Consider the following 22,651-nt stretch of genomic DNA (forward strand, 5'->3'; position numbering starts at 1 on the left):
ATTCGCTGTATCCCAGAGTTGAGATCACGTGTTAACCTATGGAGAGACGTATTTCCGGTGGAACTCTGCTCAAGTAAGAACTTGACATGAACACGACAATAAAAACTTTGAATCCTTGAAATACATGTATTTGATCATTTTTCTTGGCAGCTATCTTTTGATACTGGGCTGCTATACACAGTACCAGAGGTGGGACCAAGTCATTGCTTTGCAAGTCACAAGTAAGTCTCAAGTCTTTGCCCTCAAGTCCCGAGTCAAGTCCTAAGTCCTGCAGTTTGAGTTTCGAGTCCTTTCAACTACAGAGTAATAATATATTTACACCGATCATGTATGCTTTTAAAATCTGAATTTATTAAAACAAGTGCAATTGAAATTGCAGAAAAAAATAGTGCTGACATTGCACTATTAACCAGTCATTTTTAACATTTAACTCATATTTTGTAAGAATATTCTTCATTTTAAACCACTCCTTTACAAAATAAACACATTTGAAAAAACAAGTGCAACTGTAATTATTTGAACAAAAAGTGCTAACATTGTATTTCCATGCCATATTGCATTTCAAGTAGTTCCACAGCAGTTTGTCCTGTCCTTTACTTCTCATCTCGTTTATCTCATCTCATATTGTCTGTGTGTTTATGGGTGTGTGTGTGTGTGTGTGTTTACATGTGAGAAACATAAATACATGAACATAACAATGAACAGGGCTGTGCTCTTTATATGTCAGAGCCCTTTGCTGCATTGCATTTGCAAAAGACCAAATTGGCCAAAAGTCTGTCAGTCATTTGTGCACGATGCGGACGTAGTATAATGCCACCATGGCTGAAAACTCGCTCCACTGGAGCACTGGAGGCAGGCACTGCCAAGACTCTGATGGCCACTCGGAACAGTGAAGGAAGAGTCTTCATGTTCAATGCCCAGAACAAAAGGGCGTTCTGTCCTTCGGCTATATCAAGGTAGTGACTTAGCTGTAGTGATGGAGTAGTGCCAACATCCTTCTTCTGCCTCTTATGGTATGCAGCAAACAGCCCTTCTTCTCTGAGGTCCTCTTGCTCTTCCTCATCAACAAAAGGCACAGGTTGCTCAGTCTCTGCAGCATCTTGCAGGATCAATTCTGGCAAAACATGTAAAAACAATAGCAGAAACAATAGAGTCCTTATTACCATTTGTGTTGGTGATGCAGTTGGTGTGTTAGACTGAAATACTACAGAACACTTAATTATTGTTGCAGTCAATTAGATCAGATTATAAGGGAAAAAGTTACATTAGACTCTGTAACATTTACCTTTAACTCGTTGTGCCACCTCTGCCTTGACGTCACGATTGACCAGGACATGGGGCTCCACCCACAACAGAGAAAAGGCTGGATCCAAGGCAGCTGCTTTGAGGTAGACTGGATCTGAAAAGGGAGCAGTGACCCCATCTTGTGTCCCGGCCATTTTCACGTTGATGAAGATTCCAAGAAATCTTCTGTTCAAGGATGCCTGGAGACTTCTGACCAGGCTGCTCAGGAAACAGACTTGGGGCTTCAGCTTCTCAAGGTGGTGGTTGATGGACAAGACGGATGGAACAACAGCACTGATTGTGATGACCTTCTCCCCCTGTGTCAAATCAGTTGCTTCTCCAAATGGCTTCAAGATGTCCACCAACTCCTTCAACAGATTCCACTCCCGTGCTGTGAATGACAACTCCCTGTGCCCAGCCTTTTCTAGAATAGCACAGAGCTTTACATGATTGCACTGGAGAACTGCCTTCACTTGCCTCGGTGTTGAGTTGCATCTTGTGGTGACTGCAGCAAGGATGCCTTTCTGTTCCCCAAATTCAGCATTAAACACATCTTTGAATGTTGTGCTTGTGTGCAGCAGTGAGCTGAGTTTTGATAACTTTGAAAGAGGAGGAGATACCACTTTTGTTTCTTTCAAACCGTCTCCCACCACCAGCTGAAGAGTGTGCGCAAAACACTGCAAGCGCTGTTTCTTTGCCATGGCAACGTCTACTGTTTGCTGATCTTCCAGGGTTAAGTCACACCAGAGCTCAGGGTCATCAAGATGATCTCCATCATCGTCATCATCTTGTTCACTGGGGAAGCACACAGTGAATGCTTTCCGCATGTTAGCAGCACTATCACTAATAATGTAGTCCAGTTTATCTTTAATGTTGCATTCATCACATATTGACTCAAATTGGTCACAGATTCTTTCAGCTGTGTGTGAGCCTTTGAAGCGCTCACAGGCCAAAAGGTTGGACTTTAGCTGTATCCTATCTGCCTCTTTCTCTATCCAGTGCACAGTGACACCCAGGAATCCCCTCATCTTTCGGTCAGACCAAATGTCCACAGTGACTGAAACATGGTCAGTGTTGCTCAATTGAGTTTTTAATTTTGAACGTCTCTCTTCAGCGAGGTTCTCTCTTTTTGATGTCAGTGTTCTGCGACACATTGGGGTGTACTTGCTGTCAAGTACTGTCAGAAAGTGCTTAAAACTCTTGTTTTCCACAATAGACAGGGGCAAGTTGCAATCAATAATCATATCGGAGAGTATTGCATTGGTGATAGCTTTCTGCTGTGGATGACTCATGCTGTAATGCCCGACACTATTGTCCAGGAATTGCGAGATTGTGGTTCATTTGTGATGCTTTTGTTCAACCGGTATTCTTCAAATCTGTAAGAGGTAAGCATATTAAACAGATGTCAGAAAATCCCTTATAGCCACAAATGAATTGTATTAAAACTACTCTTTATTACTAATATTACTAATATCAATCTGTAATCTGTATAATATCAACAGAGGCTGTCCGACTTGGCTGCAGTCAGTTTATACTGCACCCCTGCAGCGGCCGGCAGATGGCGCTCCACGTCACGTCAGCTGCAGACAGACCTAATGCAAATCGAACGCACCCATTGAGTGAGGTCTACATGCGTTCACCCAAACCTTTCATTATTCAACAATTAACCAATTAACCTTAAGTAGTACTCCCTTGGCTCCTCCCCAGCCTCCACGTGAGAAAAGTACAGTGTAACAGTAAAATCGATCCCACATATTTCAATGGTGAAATATGTTTTATGATTGTCACATCAGGCATATGCAAATGTGTATATACAGTCAGGTCCATAAATATTGGGACATCGACCCAATTCTAATCTTTTTGGCTCTATACACCACCTCAATGGATTTGAAATGGAATGAACAAGATGTGCTTTAACTGCAGACTTTCAGCTTTAATTTGAGGGTATTTACATACAAATCAGGTGAACGGTGTAGGAATTACAGCAGTTTGTATATCTGCCACCCACTTTTTAAGGGACCAAAAGTAATGGGACAAATTAACAATCATAAATCAAACTTTCACTTTTTAATACTTGGTTGCAAATCCTTTGCAGTCAATTACAGCCTGAAGTCCGGAATGCACAGGCATCATCAAACGCTGGGTTACATCCCTAGTGATGCTCTGCCAGGCCTCTACTGCAACTGTCCTCAGTTCTCCTGCTTCTTCTTGGGGCTTTTCCCTTCAGTTTTGTCTTTAGCAAGCGAAATGCACGCTCAAATCGGATTCAGGTCAGGTGATTGACTTGGCCATTGCATAACATTCTACTTCTTTGCCTTAAAAAACTCTTTGGTTGCTTTCGCAGTATGCTTCAGGTCATTGTCCATCTGCACTATGAAGCACCGTCCAATGAGTTCTGAAGCATTTGGCTGAATATGAGCAGATAATATTGCCCGAAACACTTCAGAATTCATCCTGCTGCTTTTGTCAGCAGGCACATCATCAATAAATACAAGGGAACCAGTTCCAGTGGCAGCCATACATGCCCACGCCATGACACTACCACCACCATACTTCACTGATGATGTGGTATGTTATGGATCATGAGCAGTTCCTTCCTTCTCCATACCTCTTCTCTTCCCATCACTCTGGTACAAGTTTGTCTTTGTCTCATCTGTCCATAGGATGTTGTTCCAGAACGTAAAGGCTTTTTTAGATGTTGTTGGCAAACTCTAATCTGGCCTTCCTGTTTTGAGGCTCACCAATGGTTTTACATCTTTAGTTGAACCCTCTGTATTCACCTCTGGTGAAGTCTTCTCTTGATTGTTGACCTTGACACACATACACCCTACGTCCTGGAGAGTGTTCTTGATCTGGCCAACTGTACTGAAGGGGTTTTTCTTCACCAGGGAAAGATTTCTTCGGTCATCCACCACAGTTGTTTTCCGTGGTCTTGCAACTCTTTTGGTGTTGCTGAGCTCACCGGTGCGATCTTTCTTTTTTAAGAATGTTCCAAACAGTTGATTGGGCCACACCTAATGTATTTGCTATCTCTCTGATGGGTTTGTTTTTATTTTTCAGCCTAATGACGGCTTGCTTCACTGATAGTGACAGCTCTTTGCATCTCATATTGAGAGGAGTTGACAGCAACGGATTCCAAATGCAAATAGCACACTTGAAATGAACTCTAGACCTTTTATCTGCTCCTTGTAAATTAGATGAGGGAATGACACACACTTGGCCATGGAACAGCTGAGCAGCCAATTGTCCCATTACTTTTGGTCACTTAAAAAGTGGGTGGCAGATATACAAACTGCTGTAATTCCTACACCGTTCACCTGATTTGTATGTAAGTACCCTCAAATTAAAGCTGAAAGTCTGCAGTTAAAGCACATCTTATTCGTTTCATTTCAAATCCATTGTGGTGGTGTATAGAGCCAAAAAGATTAGAATTGTGTCGATGTCACAATATTTATAGACCTGACTGTATATATAAAAACTAATTAGGAAAAGAACATACTAAAACAACCAAAATAAATTAACCTGTTTCTTGAAAATATAAAAATGGGCTCAGAATGTGATGTTGCTTCCTTGTAAACAAGACACAATGGCGAGCAGCAATAGGAAAGGGAAGTAACGCTTCTGAAAAGAAGCCCTAAAAGAACTTATGGAGGAGGCGGTCAGAAATATGTTTCAATAAAATAACTATCGCAATGTTGTGCAGCATTCAGGGGGAAAACCTTACAGCTCCAAAGTGTCACGCCCTGCATTCCTGCCCCTTCACTTTCTCCCTGATCATGTCTTACCTCTCGTTGCAGCCCTCGTGTGATTCACACAAGATGCATCTCGTTTGCTCCTCGTCAGTGGTGTATAAGAGCACCTCCCACCCCTGTACTCCTGAGTCTGGTCATTGATGTCGCCCTAGTGTGTGTTAGCACTCTAGTGATGTTTCCCGTTTGTAGTCGTACTTTCTGTTTGACCCCTTGCAGTTTGCTTTATTTTGCCTGTTCCCGTTTCCCTTTAATAAACCCCTTACTAGTTTGTCCTCATACCTGCTCTTGTCTCCTTCGTTATTGGAATGTGGCATCAAGTACTTGTGTGGGCACCAGAATTACATCTTTTAAATGCCCAAAGCACGCTCTGCAGCAGTGTGTGTTCTTTGGTGTGTGGTGTTATACCTCCACTCAGCAACGGTTTGGAGATTCAACACTGGAATTAGCAGGTATTCACTACTTTTCCATTGACTTCTGGTCAAGACCCAGTACCAAAAGTACCAAGATACCTCGAGTACATCAGTACTTTGGGATGGTACTTGCAAATGTATTTATTGCTGACTGGTTATGCAAATAACCTGCCTTGTAAATACAACATACATCTGGCATTCTATTAACAGTAGCAACCAACGTAAAACATAAGTAATAATAATGGATGCTTGGACAAATGAAGAGACTCAAACTTTAATTGTGATCTATATCGACCCAACACGAACAACAGGTCATCTACCACCTCGAGTCCAAAGTTGCTGCGTGTCTTGTGCATGGGCTTCACAGCTTGCCAGCGGTCATTCACAGGGTCGTAGGCCTCCACGCTCCGTAAATACTTGAACTGGAATGTACCCCCTACCTGGGAGACGCCAAATATAAGTCAGCACTTGGACACCAAAGGGACAGACAAACAGCAGCATTCCCAAAGTCATGAACTCATTGGGTAAGAACCTTAGAACCTCCCATTGGCTATATATGACTTATATATGACTATATATGTAAAAGGTACATGAAAGGAGTCACTCACTGCATAGACTTTATCCTTGTAGGAAATGACTCCAACACCATGCCGGGGAGTTCTTATTGGGGCTATAGTGGTCCATCGCTCAGTGACTGGGTCGTAGCACTCAGCGGTTGGGACGGTTGTATCTCCATTGTAGCCACCACACATATATATCTAGGAAAACCATTGTAAACATGAAGACACTTATGCTGTATATCAGTGTTATCCGATCCGGTCCTCTGGGACCTGCAGAATCTCCATGTTTTTGCTCCCTCACAGCTCCATGCCAGAGGATTCATAGGGAGCCCAAACATGGACTGTCTGTAGGTCTCTATGGATGGGGTTGGGAAACACTGCTGTATAGGATTAGTAATGGAGATCCAGAGTATATGGACATTTGGTTAATGCATGTTGAATCCATCCACCTTCCATAAACATTTATCCAGTACACGGCTGTAGTGAACCTGGAGCTCACCCCAGATTAAATGCAGCCAGATTCCCCCCATTGACCCACCTTGCCGTGCAGTGTGGTGGCACTGGCGTCGCTCCTCCGCTCCTGCATGGGCTGGATGAAGGTCCAGCTGTTTGATACTGGGTCGTACCGCTCTGATGTGTTGAGGCGCGTGAGGCCATCAAAGCCGCCAAAGGCGTATATGTAGCCATCAGCCACAGCCACGCTCACATAGCAGCGTCGTGTCTGCATTGGGGCCACCAGGTCCCATGTCCGCGTAAAAGGACTGAACCTCCGCACGCTGCTGGAGCAGACTAATCCGTCAGTCCCCCCAATGAAATAAACAAATCCATATAAATAGACTGACCCATGGTAGGACAGGGGGTCTCGTGCTCCAACGTCATATCTGCCCAGGGATCGGCTCGGGTGTCATATGCCGTGATTTGACTGGCTGGGTTTTCAGTCCAGCCACCAATGGCCAACAAAATTTCGGATGGCAGGCGTGGCCGGGTCAGCGGGTTTTCAAAGTCAGACCGGGGTGGACCGGTGATGTCCAGGTCGTACACGGGCTTCAAGGCGTCGCTGACAATGCGCCTGCACTCCTTACTGGCCTTTACAAGATCATTGTTTATCACATTCCTCATTAAGTACTCTTCATTCATTAGAGCCAACCGGACCTACACAAGAAACCAGATGGAGAGAATTCCCATAAGTTCCTTGGTGCCATTTTAACAAAGGATACAACAGCAAGTCCAAATTTCTCATTTTCATATTGCTTTAGCTGAAGCCATTTACTTTGAAAGTCTCAGATATGTCTTAACACTTGTTTGATTTAAGACATTTCAGTATTTCTTGTTTTCAGTTTGTTTCACTGTACTGCCACTTGTAATACTTGGAAGCCTAAGTTGTACACTTATGGAACATGGAAATGGAGGTTTAGTCTCTAGACACTGTATTAAGGACTAGGGAGTTCGCTGAGTTAGCGTTCTATTCTTATGTCCACATGTCAGTGAGAACAGTGTATCATTATACTCACCTTGGGCAACAGCACAGCAATGTGGCCATTGCGGCTGGAAGGCTCATGTGCGATCCATCGGAGGATGGCCTCAAACACCACCTCCTCCTGGCTAACGTTCAGCTCATCTTTTTCGATAATGTCATCAAGTTGCTCTAGAGTGAGCTGTAGGAAATCCTCCGAGGAGCTGGCGATCTCCTTGAAGTTCCTCAAGACATTGCAAAATACAGACTCCCGCAGCTCGCTGAGGTGGTAGATGTCGGCGATTATAAAAATGCCAACACAGTTTTCAAGGCAGAGCTGGTCCTGCAGGAAGTTGCTGCAGTGCTGCATGATGCTTGGGATGTTAAACTGATCAGCGGCCACCAGGAGGCTCTCCACGTTGTCAGGCGTGACAACCAGAGAGTGCGCGTAGGCGTACTCGATGATCAGCTTCATGGCTTCCGGGGAAATGCCTGGGATAATGTACTCACGCTTCCCCTTCACGTTCCAGCTACTGGCGAACAGAGCTCTGAAAAACAATCCACATGTGACTTATTTAATAAATATGGCTTTTGCAGATAGGGTGAAATAAGGGGTTTTCTGACTCTTTTGAACCAGGAACTCCCAAATGAAAATCCACCAGAGGCAGGGATTAGAGTCCTGCGCGGGACTGGTTTTTTAATCCCGCTCCTGCGATCGCATTTATTACCATTACTGTCCGCTTCTGCTGACCGTGTCTGTCACTCTCGCAATATTTCTGTCCAATCCTGCCCAGACCCGCAGATCCATTAACGGATACACTGTATGAAGAAAAGAGTTCATGTGCATTAAATATTTTATTCCAACAGAACAAGAACTAAACAAATAAAACAAATTCAACAAAAGTCTCTCAAACTAATCAGATGTGCAAATATCTGCAGAGTTATTAAAAAACAAAAACCAAACCTATACAAGAAATGTTCAAATATCACATTACTATAAACAAGAGCACCTTAAAAACATAAGAGAACCCTGAACCTTATTTTAAAGACATACATTTAAACAAGCTGAACATCACAATTTAATACGATGGATCAGAACAAACACGAATATATAACACAAAATAAATTACATCAGTTACATTCTCCCTCCATCCATCCATCCATCCATCCATTTTCCAAACCGCTTATCCCACTGGGTCGCGGGGGTCCGGAGCCTATCCCGGAAGCAATGGGCACGAGGCAGGGAACAACCCAGGATGGGGGGTCAGACCATCGCAGGACACATTCACACATGCACTCCTACGGGCCATTTAGCAAGTCCAATTAGCCTCAGCATGTTTTTGGACTGTGGGGGGAAACCGGAGTACTTACATTCTCAATCCTGCCAAAAGTCTTTGGACCCGCTGTCCATTTTTAGCCGCCCGCGTCAACCTTAAAACCGCCCGCTCCCGCGAGATCTCCGTTGGGTCCCGCGGGATCCCAGTCCCAATGCAGGACACTAGTAGGGATCTTCCAACACAGATGATCACATAAGAGCCTCGGAACTAGGGACAAGTTGGGCTTTAATATTAATTTTCCATTTCAGGACATTTGTATCACAATACCAAGTTATTGTCAGGAAGAAGTCATTGCTAAAGAGAAAAATCTCACTCCTGATTTTAGCATAATTAGCATATATGGGTCACAGCTATACACCGGAAATATGGGCTGCAGCCACACAAAGTTATTTCGTGGGTGCTGAATTCAGTGCTGCCGACTTAGGAACTTTGTCGCTATATTTAGCGAGTTCTTAGACGCCTCTAGTGACTCGTTTTCAAATAAGCGACTAGCGACGTCGTTCTTACTCTTCTCACCGAGCAGCGGGCGCTGCCGTGGGCTCCTCTGCCGTCTCAAAGCAGTCACAGGCGAACAGTCCTCACGCAGCAGTCCCATCCAGCTGCAGTCAGAGCAGATGTTTATCTCTCCGCGCCCAGACTGCAAATGAATTGCGCATGCGCGAACCCGCCACTGGCTTGTTTAGGGCGGGAAAAAATTTTAAATTATTTTTTATTTATTTTTTTCACCGAAATTTAAATTATTCTACGTCTAAAATATTTTATTTTACGTCTAAAATAAATGACTGCAATAAATGGCATAAACTACCGATTTGACTCACAGCCTCAGTCACTTACCTCGTCCACTTTGTGTGCGCCTCTCTGTCACATACGCTAAACGTTCATCATGCCCCCTTCTAAAGCTCTTCTCAGAACCATAATCGCATTCGCATTTTCATGTCTTAACATAATTATGATAATACTTTCGTAAAAAAATATTTATTTATGGGTTAATGTTATTTTTCATTTAGATATTTCTTTAGCTATATGTAAATAAGGCAGTCCATCGCGCGCTTCTGTGATGTTTTAACGGCATTTTCTTCAAAGTTATTCTCTACGACGAGAGTACGTCTCCGGTCAAATAGTATTCTTTCCGGAGTTTACTTCAGTACCTGAAATTGGATGTACGCTTCAACATTTTTTGGCAATGCTAATTCTTTCATATACTTTTTGTAGTAAATCGTCATCACGCCTTCCCAGGTCATCGTAAAAATTATTATATTTTCTGCTGTTTACATATTATAGCCAGTTGTGACTACATGTGCACTGCTCGTTAGCACAGCAGTAGCGTAGAGGAGAGTGAAGGGCAGACGACTGCAGAGCCACATGACAACCCAAAAACATACTCAAAAGGCAAAGCCTTATAACAGTTCCAGCCAAACCACACTGCCATTAAATGTTAAAATTATTGATTCTGCAAAAACGGCAGAGGTCACCATGGCATTAGCTATTGCTGAACACTGTTCTATGCTGGCATGTGATGGCATTGGAGAAGCATGTAGAGCTGCTTTCTCAGACTCCACTGCTGCTACCCACTTCAGAATGCACAGGGCAAAGTGTACAGAAATGATTAATGGTGATCTAGCACCATACTTTATAAAAAGGTTGGTCTCAGATGTGGGTGAGCATCGTTTCAACCTCCTCCTCGATCAGTCCGCAGATGTTTCTAAGTGTTTCTAAGTACCTGGGGATTGTGATGAGGTACTTTAGTGACACCAAACAGACAACTGTGTCAGCATTTCTGGGACTTGTTGAGTTGGAGGGAGGAGATGCTAGATCTATAGCCAGTGCAGTTGTGTACAACTTTTTGCCACATCAGCTGCTTACTCATTCAAGTCAGCTCCCTCAGTTGCAGAATCTTACATAGAGAACCTTGACCAAAATGATGATGATCCACTCGTTCTGTGAGCCAGCACAGCCTGTGTATATGTACTCTGCCAGAGTGTCTCTCTGGGGTCACCTTTTCCAGTCCCAAGCCCAGACAAAGGAGGAGGCTTGGAAATGTGATATATAAAAAAACAAGAATCAACAGAAGACAGTTCATTTGTTGTTCTACACGCATTTAGGGTGTTTTTAACCACTCTTCCTCTCTCCCACGACATTATTCCCCTCTCCTACAGCGTCCATTACAATTACGTGGCAACACGGGGATGGCAACAGTGCCAGGAAGTTCCGATGCGTTATCTGCTATTTCTGCCGAATATCACATAAAGCAGTGAGAACTGGCTTTCAGTTAACGTACCTGGTAAAATAAAGTTTAAATAAATGCTCTAATAGTACAAGTAAGTTAGTACATTGTTTATTTTTAGTAACTGTCCGAAAACTGTACACTTGGGTGAAAAATGAAAAAGCACAAGAAAATCCTCAAAAAATATCTAAAACTACGGCCATGCGACTTCCATACAGTTTTGTGTTGGAGGGTCACATATTTCAGTGGTGAAATATGTTTTATGATTGACACACCACACATATGCAAATGTGAATATATATATATATATAAACTAATTAGAAAAAGAACATACCAAAACAACTAAAAGTAAAACCAAAATAAATGAACCTAACCCTTGAAGTTACACATACCTGGAGGTTGATGGCATCTCCAGCGTGGAAATCAGAGGCTTACGAGGGGCAGCTTACTCCACCATACTGGGGAGTGCAGGCACTACGCAGCAGCTCAGACTGCTTCGGGAGCAGCACATGTCTTGGGCGGCGTACCAGGTGCCTGTCTCGGCATCAAAACATTCCACTTTCGTGGTTCTGGACCCAGTGTAGCCGCCCACGACAAACAGCAGGTCATCTACTACTTCAATACCAAAGTTACTCCGTGTGTTATGCATAGGCTTCACAGCTTGCCAGCGGTTAGTGACCGGGTCGTAGGCCTCCACGCTCCGTAAATGCCGGTACTGGAATGTACCACCAACCTGGGAGACACCAAATATAAGTCAGCACTTGGACACTAAAGGAACAGACAAACAGCAACATTCCCAAAGTCATGAACTCATTGGGGAAGAACCTTAGAACCTCCCATTGGCTACATTTGACTTATATATAACTATATCTGTATAAGGTACATGAAAGGAGTCACTCACTGCATAGACTTTATCCTTGTAGGAAATGACTCCAACACCATGCCGGGGAGTTCTCATTGGGGCTATAGTGGTCCATCGCTCAGTGACCGGGTCGTAGCACTCAGCGGTTGGGACGGTTGTATCTCCATTGTAGCCACCACACATATATATCTAGGAAAACCATTGTAAACATGAAGACACTTATGCTGTATATCAGTGTTATCCGATCCGGTCCTCTGGGACCTGCAGAATCTCCACGTTTTTGCTCCCTCACAGCTCCATGCCAGAGGATTCACAGGGAGCCCAAACATGGACTGTCTGTAGGTCTCTATGGATGGGGTTGGGAAACACTGCTGTATAGGATTAGTAATGGAGATCCAGAGTATATGGACATTTGGTTAATGCATGTTGAATCCATCCACCTTCCATAAACATTTATCCAGTACACGGCTGTAGTGAACCTGGAGCTCACCCCAGATTAAATGCAGCCAGATTCCCCCCATTGACCCACCTTGCCGTGCAGTGTGGTGGCACTGGCGTCGCTCCTCCGCTCCTGCATGGGCTGGATGAAGGTCCAGCTGTTTGATGCCGGGTCGTACCGCTCTGATGTGTTGAGGCGCGTGAGGCCATCAAAGCCGCCAAAGGCGTATATGTAGCCATCAGCCACAGCCACGCTCACATAGCAGCGTCGTGTCTGCATTGGGGCCACCTGGTCCCATGTCCGCGTAAAAGGACTGAACCTCCGCACGCTGCTGGAGCAGACTAATCCGTCAGTCCCCCCAATGAAATAAACAAATCCATATAAATAGACCTACCCATGGTAGGACAGGGGGTCTCGTGCTCCAACGTCATATCTGCCCAGGGATCGGCTCGGGTGTCATATGCCGTGATTTGACTGGCTGGGTTTTCAGTCCAGCCACCAATGGCCAACAAAATTTCGGATGGCAGGCGTGGCCGGGTCAGCGGGTTTTCAAAGTCAGACCGGGGTGGACCGGTGATGTCCAGGTCGTACACGGGCTTCAAGGCGTCGCTGACAATGCGCCTGCACTCCTTACTGGCCTTTACAAGATCATTGTTTATCACATTCCTCATTAAGTAATCTTCATTCATTAGAGCCAGCCGGACCTACACAGGAAACCAGATGGAGAGAATTCCCATGAGTTCCTTGGTGCCATTTTAACAAAGGATACAACATCAAGTCCAAATTTCTCATTTTCATAATGCTTTAGCTGAAGCCATTTACTTTGAAAGTCTCAGATATGTCTTAACACTTGTTTGATTTAAGACATTTCAGTACTTCATGTTTTCAGTTTGCTTGTTAGACTGTACTGCCACTTGTAATACTTGGAAGCCTAAGTTGTAGACTTATGGAACATGGAAATGGATGTTAAGTCTCTAGATACAGTATTAAGGACTAGGGAGTTCACTGAGTTAGCGTTCTATTCTTATCTCCACATGTCAGTGAGAACAGTGTATCATTATACTCACCTTGGGCAACAGCACAGCAATGTGGCAGTTGCGGCTGGAAGGCTCATGCCCAATCCATCGGAGGATGGCCTCAAACACCACCTCCTCCTGGCTAACGTTCAGCTCATCCTCTTCAATAATACTACTAAGGTGCTCTAGAGTGAGCTGTAGGAACTCCTCTGAGGAGCTGGCCACTTCTTTGAAATTCTTCAACATGAAGAAGAACGCAGACTCGCGCAGCTCGCTGAGGTGGTAGACGTCGGCGATTATAAAAATTCCAACACAGTTGTCACGGCAGAGCTGGTCCTGCAGGAAGTTGCTGCAGTGCTGCATGATACCCAGGACATTCAACTGATCAGCAGCCGCCAGGAGGCTCTCCACGTTGTCGGCCGTGACAAGCACGGAGTGCGTGTAGGCGTAGTCAATGACCAGCTTCATGGCTTCTGGGGAAATGCCTGGGATGATGTACTCATCTTTCCCCTTCACGTTCCAGCCACTGGCGAACAGAGCTCTGAAAAACAATCCACATGTGACTTGTTTAAGAAATATGGGTGTTTCAGAGAGCATGAACTAAGGTGTTTTCTGACTCTTTTGAACCAGGAACTCCGAAATAAAATTCGACCAGATCTAGGGACCTCCCACCCCATACTATCACATAGGTGCCTCAGAACTAGGGACCAGGAGTCACATGTATAAACGGTGCGTACGCACGAAAACGTTGCGTACATCCGTTTCCACATAATTCCAAATAATTTTGTGGGCGTTGAATTTAACACCGTTGACCACAATGACCGCGTCGCAGAGCTTATATTTCCCGAAATGGTCAGCAAAGACGTGTACGTCAATATGATAACAATAAGCTCTAGTCTATGCGTCTAATTGTTCACATTTGTTTATTTTTAAATCTAAATTTGTGTGGCACAAAGTTTGATTATATATATATATTATTTTGTATTTTGTGCGAATAACAATAACAAAATTCCCCAAATTAAAACACCAATAAATCTTAATTGTTTTTAAAATTAATCAAATTTTTGTCTTGAATTAATTAAGATTAATTGGTGTTTTAATTAGGGTAATTTGTGATTTGGAGATTCATAGATGCATAATAATGAAAATACAACTTAAATTCTGAGATACGAACAGTATAAATTCACCAAATGTGTGTTTTTTTTTTTAATTCTGCAACAATAATGCAGATTTAAAAACAAATATAAACATACACCGTGACGCAAAAGCGGAGCGCTTGCGTTCTAGAACTTATTGTTACCATATCGACGTACACGTCTTTGCTGACCATTTCGGGATATATAAGCAAGACAAATGAACGCGCAATCCACTTCTAAGGAAATGAACAGCTACGACATGGAGCGGGAAATAATGTCCGAGGCTTTCGGCATTTTCAATGACCTGCGGCAGACTGGAGCGCTCTGCGACGCGGTCATTGTGGTCAACGGTGTTAAATTCACAGTCCACAAAATTATTTTGTGTGGCTGCAGCACCTATTTCCGGTGAGTATCTGTGACCCATATATGCTAATAATGCTAAAATGAGGAGTGAGATTTTTTTCTTTAGCGATGACTTCTTCCTGACAATAAGTTGCTATAATAATAGAAATGGTAAATGAACATTATAGCTCACCTGGGGCCTCATGTATAACAACGTGTTTAGAATTCACACTATAACATTGGCGTAATGTATGGACAAATCTAGGAATGTGCGTACGCAAAAAAAATTAAAAATCCAGATGCACAAAACTGTGCATAAGCACAGAACGCCGCACATTCCCTTCATAAATACCAATTAGCGTAAAATTTTATGCACGATCGGTCCGCAAGTTCTCACTGAAAAGCACCTGTAGCTAAGAACCCGAGAGTGGACAGAACTTGTAAAGGAATAGGTATAGTGCAATTCCTCATCGTCTGCCTTTGTAATGCTGGCCCCAGTTCAGCACACAGCTCCAAAATGATTGCTCTTGGAAATCTGAATTGACTTACAAGTCAGTCATCATCATGGGCCAAGAAATCACTATGATCCCTGAATACGCGCTCTCTACTCATTCTTTCATAAACTATCTCTTCCAATAACACAAGAGCTGCTATGGTAGTTGTAATAGTTTGGTAATATTTTGCGCCGTTTTATTGTTACAAATTGATTAAGATCAAGTGCCGTACATTTGTTAACAACATAGAATTAATGTTTGTGTATTGGATAAAGTCAGCGTCATGACTGTAAGAACCACAGTAGCAATGATTTTTCACTGGGTGCCGTCCGTTTACAACACCGAGCAGAAACGTGCGTACGCCATGTCTGGAGCTGCTGTGTCAATGTACGTAGTATTACGGAAAGTTTAATTTTTATACATTTCGACATGAGTGTGGAAACAGATATACGCAACGTTTTTGTGCGTACGCACCGTTTATACATGTGGCTCCTGGTCCCTAGTTCTGAGGCACCTATGTGATAGTATGGGGTGGGAGGTCCCTAGATGTGGTCGAATTTTATTTCGGAGTTCCTGGTTCAAAAGAGTCAGAAATCACCTTATTTCATGCTCTCTGAAACACCCATATTTCTTAAACAAGTCATATGTGGATTGTTTTTCAGAGCTCTGTTCGCCAGTGGCTGGAACGTGAAGGGGAAAGATGAGTACATCATCCCAGGCATTTCCCCAGAAGCCATGAAGCTGGTCATTGACTACGCCTACACGCACTCCGTGCTTGTCACGGCCGACAACGTGGAGAGCCTCCTGGCGGCTGCTGATCAGTTGAATATCCCAAGCATCATGGAGCACTGCAACAACTTCCTGCAGGACCAGCTCTGCCGTGACAACTGTGTTGGAATTTTTATAATCGCCGACGTCTACCACCTCAGCGAGCTGCGGGAGTCTGCATTCTTCTTCATGGTGAAGAATTTCAAACAAGTGGCCAGCTCCTCAGAGGAGTTCCTACAGCTCACTGTAGAGCACCTTAGTAGTCTTATTGAAAAGGATGAGCTGAACGTTAGCCAGGAGGAGGTGGTGTTTGACGCCATTCTCCGATGGATTGCGCATGAGCCTTCCAGCCGCAACTGCCACATTGCTGTGCTGTTGCCCAAGGTGAGTATAATGATACACTGTTCTCACTGACATGTGGACATAAGAATAGAACGCTAACTCAGCGAACTCCCTAGTCCTTAATACTGTATGTAGAGACTTAACATCCATTTCCATGTTCCATAAGTCTACAACTTAGGCTTCCAAGTATTACAAGTGGCAGTACAGTCTAACAAGCAAACTGAAAACATGAAGTACTGAAATGTCTTAAATCAAACAAGTGTTAAGACATATCTGAGACTTTCAAAGTAAATGGCTTCAGCTAAAGCATTATGAAAATGAGAAATTTGGACTTGATGTTGTATCCTTTGTTAAAATAGCACCAAGGAACTCATGGGAATTCTCTCCGTCTGGTTTCCTGTGTAGGTCCGGCTGGCTCGATTGAATGAAGAGTACTTAATGAAGACTGTGATTAAAAATGATCTTGTAAAGGCCAGTAAGGAGTGCAGGCGCATTGTTAGCGACGCCTTGAAGGCCGTGTATGACTTGGACATCACCGGTCCACCAGGGTCTGACTTTGAGAACCCGCTGACCCGGCCACGCCTGCCATCGGAAATTTTGTTGGCCATTGGTGGCTGGACTGAAAGCCCAGCCAGTCAAGTCACAGCTTATGACACCCGAGCCGATCGCTGGGCAGATGTGGCACTGGAGCACGAGAGCCCCCTCTCCTACCATGGGTCTGTTTATTTAGATGGATTTGTTTATTGCATTGGGGGGACTGACGGATTAGTCTGCTCCAACAGCGTGCGGAGGTTCAACCCCTTTACGCGGACATGGGACCAGGTGGCCCCAATGCAGACACGCCGCTGTTATGTGAGCGTGGCTGTGGCCGATGGCTATATTTACGCCTTTGGCGGCTTTGATGGCCTCACGCGCCTCAACACAGCAGAGAGGTACGACCCGGCATCAAATAGCTGGACCTTCATCCAGCCCATGCAGGAGCGGAGGAGCGACGCCAGTGCCACCACACTGCACGGCAAGGTGGGTCAATGGGGGGAATCTGGCTGCATTTAATCTGGGGTGAGCTCCAGGTTCACTACAGCCGTGTACTGGATAAATGTTTATGGAAGGTGGATGGATTCAACATGCATTAACCAAATGTCCATATACTCTGGATCTCCATTACTAATCCTATACAGCAGTGTTTCCTAACCCCATCCATAGAGACCTACAGACATTCCATGTTTGGGCTCCCTATGAATCCTCTGGCATGGAGCTGTGAGGGAGCAAAAACGTGGAGATTCTGCAGGTCCCAGAGGACCGGATCGGATAACACTGATATACAGCATAAGTGTCTTCATGTTTACAATGGTTTTCCTAGATATACGTCTGTGGTGGCTACAACGGTAATACGACCGTTCAAACCGCCGAGTGCTACGACCCGGTCACTGAGCAATGGACCACAATAGCCCCAATGAGAACTCCCCGGCATGGTGTTGGAGTAATTTCCTTCAAGGATAAAGTCTATGCAGTGAGTGACTCCTTTCATGTACCTTATACAGATATAGTTATATATAAGTCATATATAGCCAATGGGAGGTTCTAAGGTTCCTACCCAATGAGTTCATGACTTTGGGAATGTTGCTGTTTGTCTGTCCCTTTGGTGTCCAAGTGCTGACTTATATTTGGCGTCTCCCAGGTAGGGGGTACATTCCAGTACCGGCATTTAAGGAGCGTGGAGGCCTACGACCCGGTCACTAACCGCTGGCAAGCTGTGAAGCCCATGCATAACACGAGGAGTAATTTTGGTATTGAAGTGATCGATGACCTGCTGTTTGTCGTGGGCGGCTACACTGGGTCCAGAACCACGAAAGTGGAATGTTTTGATGCTGAGACAGGGACCTGGTACGCCGCCCAGGACATGTGCTGCTCCCGAAGCAGTCTAAGCTGCTGTGTAGTGCCTGCACTCCCCAGTATGGTGGAGTAAGCTGCCCCTCCCAAGCCTCTGATTTCCACGCAGGAGATGAAGCCATCCACCTCCAGGAACGTGTAACCTCAAGGGTTGGGTACCAAACTCAGTAAAAATCTGGGGTGCGTTTCGCAAACAACGACGGAAGTTAACATTCACGATGCATCGTACTATGGTAGTTCAAACTATCCAACATCCAAAGTTTGAACCATGTTAGTTAGTTGGGACTACCCTTGTCCGAACTACAGTGATTCCAGCGCTGATTGGTCAGCAAAAACTAACAAACTTTATAGTATCAATGGTCTAACTTCCTGAGAATTCTCCATATTGCTCACTACAGACAGGTACCGTACGTATGACCAGAAACCAACACAACAAATATGTTTCAAACTACATTTTCAGACAACTTCACATTATATGTGATTGTAGAGCTAAATTATTCCTTATTAGATGTTAAAAATTTTTACATTTCTGGCTTACACGGTGACTATACCCTTATTAGACTGCATTTTCCACCATGGCTGACGTATTTACCCGGAACTACGCAACTTAACGACAGTGTTTGCGAACGTTCGTTTGAACTATGGTTTCGGGAAACACCTGCATAATTTAACGATGCATCGTACTACATAAGTCCGCAGTGTCGTTACCTGCGTAGTTCGAGCTATGGTTTCGGGAAACACCTGAGTCGTACTTCCATAGTTTGAACCACGCAAGTTGCTAACATAGTTAGCAACTATGGTTTTGGGAAACGCACCCCAATACCATTGGATACTGGCACCGGTTCAAATGTGAATGGTACCCAACCCTAGTAACCTCAAGTAAATGTCAAACTTTGCATGAGCTCAACGTATGCTTTCTGAACCACTCATATTTTATCCTTGCTGTTAAAATCATTCCCAAATGATTTTATGAGATATGTAAACTCCATTTTTGCTGTAGAAATTTTGCAATGTTTATTACAAAATCATATTGTGATATTTGAAATTTTTCCCATATCATGTAGCCCTAATATATTATAATATATTATGGATAATACTTTATATGTCTTTTATTTCTTTCCATGCTATCCACATCTTGTTGAATCTGTTATTCTAACCAGATCACAATTAAAGTTTGAGTCTTTTCATTTGTCCAAGCACCTATTATTATTACTTATGTTTTACGTTGTTTGCTACTGTTATTAGAATGTCAGATGTATGTTGTGTTTACAAGGCAGGTTATTTGCATAACCAGTCAACAATAAACACACCATCCCAAAGTACTGACGTACCCGAGGTAGCTTGGTACTTTTGGTCCTGGGTCCTGACCAGAAGTCAATGGAAAAGTAGTGAATATCTGCTAATTCCAGTGTTGAATCTCCAAACCGTTGCTGAGTGGAGGTATAACACCACACACCAAAGAACACACACTGCTGCAGAGCGTGCTTTGGGCATTTAAAAGATGTAATTCTGGTGCCCACACAAGTACTTGATGCCACATTCCAACAACGAAGGAGACAAGAGCAGGTATGAGGACAAACTAATAAGGGGTTTATTAAAGGGAAACGGGAACAGGCAAAATAAAGCAAACCGCAAGGGGTCAAACAGAAAGTACGACTACAAACGGGAAACATCACTAGAGTGCTAACACACACTAGGGCGACATCAATGACCAGACTCAGGAGTACAGGGGTGGGAGGTGCTCTTATACACCACTGACGAGGAGCAAACGAGATGCATCTTGTGTGAATCACACGAGGGCTGCAACGAGAGGTAAGACATGATCAGGGAGAAAGTGAAGGGGCAGGAATGCAGGGCGTGACACTTTGGAGCTGTAAGGTTTCCCCCTGAATGCTGCACAACATTGCGATAGTTATTTTATTGAAACATATTTCTGACCACCTCTTTCCAGAAGTGTTACTTCCCTTTCTTATTGCTGCTCGCCATTGTGTCTTGTTTACAAGGAAGCAACATCACATTCTGAGCCCATTTTTACATTTTAAAGAAACAGGTTAATTTATTTTGGTTTTACTTTTGGTTGTTTTGGTATGTTCTTTTCCTAATTAGTTTTTATATACAGTATACACATTTGCATATGCCTGGTGTGACAGTCATAAAACATATTTCACCATTGAAATATCTGAGATCGATTTTACTGTTAGTCTGTACTTTTCTCACGCGGAGGCTGGGGAGGAGCCAAGGGAGTACTACTTAAAGTTAATTTTGGTTAATTGTTGAATAACGAAAGGTTTGGGGGAACGCATGTAGACCTCACTCAATGGGTGCGTTCGACTTAGGGCAGGTCTGGCTGCAGCTGACGTGACGTGGAGCGCCATCTGCCGGCCGCTGCAGGGGTGCAGTATAAACTGACTACAGCCAAGTCGGACAGCCTCTATTCCTGGTAGACTTCACTGCGATGGCAGCACTGCCAGAAGGGTGCAGATAAATCTATACAAAAATCACCTGCATGCACAATACTTCTTTTAAAATAACCAACTCCTGATCCAAACTGTTAGTAGTGGAAAAATAAACTATTGTGTATAGTGGCCCAGTATAAAAAGATCAATGATCAAATACATGTATTTCAAGGATTCAGAGTTTTTATTGTCATGTACAGAGTACAATGCAGTTCTTACTTGAATGTCTTCTTCACAGACTGAACAATTAAACAAATAAAGCAACGGAACATTACAGTAACTAACGATAAATACAGCACTAATTTACTTGTACCATTAGAGCATTTATTTAAACTTTATTTTACCAGGTACATTAACTGAAAACCAGTTCTCACTGCTTTATGTGATATTCGGCAGAAATAGCAGATAACGCATCGGAACTTCCTGGCACTGTTGCCATCCCCTCAGCAAGGAAAGCAGCCATTGGCTGCCCCAAAAGTCGCTAGAAGTCTGTAAATGATGGCATCACCTCATTTGTATAATGTGCAATATGCACGTAATTGTAATGGACGCTGTAGGAGAGGAATAATGTCGTGGGAGAGAGGAAAAGTGGTTAAACACACCCTAAATACGTGTAGAACAACAGATGAACTGTCTTCTGTCGATTCTTGTTTTTTTATATATCACAATTCCAAGCCTCCTCCTTTGTCTGGGCTTGGGACTGGAAAAGGTGACCCCAGAGAGACACTCTGGCAGAGTACATATACACAGGCTGTGCTGGCTCACAGAACGAGTGGATCATCATCATTTTGGTCAAGGTTCTCTATGTAAGATTCTGCAACTGAGGGAGCTGACTTGAATGAGTAAGCAGCTGATGTGGCAAAAAGTTGTACACAACTGCACTGGCTATAGATCCAGCATCTCCTCCCTCCAACTCGACAAGTCCCAGAAATGCTGACACAATTGTCTGCTTGGTGTCACTAAAGTACCTCATCACAATCCCCAGGTACTTAGAAACACTTAGAAACATCAGTGGACTGATCGAGGAGGAGGCTGAAACGATGCTCACCCACATCTGAGACCAACCTTTTTATAAAGTACGGTGCTAGATCACCATTAATCATTTCTGTACACTTTGTCCTGTGCATTCTGAAGTGGGTAACAGCAGTGGAGTCTGAGAAAGCAGCTCTACATGCTTCTCCAATGCCATCACATGCCAGCATAGAACAGTGTTCAGCAATAGCTAATGCCATGGTGACCTATGCTGTTTTTGCAGAATGAATAATTTTAACATTTAATGGCAGTGTGGTTTGGCTGTAACTGTTATAAGGCTTTGCCCTTTGAGTATGTTTTTGGGTTGTCATGTGGCTCTGCAGTCGTCTGCCCTTCACTCTCCTCTACGCTACTGCTGTGCTGACGAGCAGTGCATATGTAGTCACAACTGGCTATAATATGTAAACAGCAGAAAATATAATAATTTTTGCGAAGACCTGGGACCTGGGTGACGATTCACTACAAAAAGTATATGAAAGAATTAGGAATGCCAATAAATGTTGAAGCGTACATCCAATCTCAGGTACTAAAGTAAACTCCGGAAAGAATACTATTTGACCGGAGACGTACTCTCGTCGTCTAAGAACTCGCTAAATATAGCGACAAAGTTCCTAAGTCGGCAGCACTGAATTCAGCGCCCACGAAATAACTTTGTGTGGCTGCAGCTCATATTTCCGGTGAATAGCTGTGACCCATATATGCTAATTATGCTAAAATCAGGAGTGAGATTTTTCTATTTAGCAATGACTTCTTCCTGACAATAACTTGGTATTGTAATACAAATGTCCTGAAATGGAAAATGAACATTAAAGTCCAACTTGTCCCTAGTTCCGAGGCTCCTATATGATCATCTG

The 22,651-nt window shown here is 43.7% G+C and overlaps 3 protein-coding genes and 1 pseudogene across 3 annotated transcripts; 1 reads left to right on the forward strand and 3 right to left on the reverse strand.

The window, feature by feature from the left end:
• Positions 1 to 367: 367 nt before the first annotated feature.
• LOC125719955 (zinc finger BED domain-containing protein 4-like) lies at positions 368 to 2,154 on the reverse strand. The gene is made up of 2 exons (XM_048994865.1): positions 1,286 to 2,154; positions 368 to 1,114 (listed from the first exon to the last, which is right to left on the reverse strand). Exons 1-2 carry the CDS (start codon positions 2,109 to 2,111, stop codon positions 717 to 719), a joined length of 1,224 nt encoding a protein of 407 aa, XP_048850822.1. The 5' UTR covers positions 2,112 to 2,154; the 3' UTR covers positions 368 to 716.
• A 4,641-nt stretch (positions 2,155 to 6,795) lies between these two features.
• On the reverse strand, positions 6,796 to 9,475 carry LOC125719872 (kelch-like protein 10). Its single transcript, XM_048994668.1, has 5 exons — positions 9,304 to 9,475; positions 8,831 to 9,003; positions 8,188 to 8,278; positions 7,518 to 8,007; positions 6,796 to 7,158 (listed from the first exon to the last, which is right to left on the reverse strand). The coding sequence occupies exons 4-5, from the start codon at positions 7,932 to 7,934 to the stop codon at positions 6,796 to 6,798; spliced, it is 780 nt and encodes a 259-aa protein (XP_048850625.1). The 5' UTR covers positions 7,935 to 8,007; positions 8,188 to 8,278; positions 8,831 to 9,003; positions 9,304 to 9,475.
• A 1,927-nt stretch (positions 9,476 to 11,402) lies between these two features.
• LOC125719873 (kelch-like protein 10) lies at positions 11,403 to 14,667 on the reverse strand (annotated as a pseudogene).
• Positions 14,668 to 15,592: 925 nt separating this feature from the next.
• LOC125719945 (kelch-like protein 10) lies at positions 15,593 to 19,369 on the forward strand. Its single transcript, XM_048994856.1, has 4 exons — positions 15,593 to 16,461; positions 16,825 to 17,439; positions 17,780 to 17,929; positions 18,098 to 19,369. Exons 1-4 carry the CDS (start codon positions 15,856 to 15,858, stop codon positions 18,383 to 18,385), a joined length of 1,659 nt encoding a protein of 552 aa, XP_048850813.1. The 5' UTR covers positions 15,593 to 15,855; the 3' UTR covers positions 18,386 to 19,369.
• Positions 19,370 to 22,651: the final 3,282 nt, after the last annotated feature.

The sequence above is a fragment of the Brienomyrus brachyistius genome, chromosome 24, assembly GCF_023856365.1.
Source record: "Brienomyrus brachyistius isolate T26 chromosome 24, BBRACH_0.4, whole genome shotgun sequence".
NCBI lineage: Eukaryota > Metazoa > Chordata > Actinopteri > Osteoglossiformes > Mormyridae > Brienomyrus > Brienomyrus brachyistius.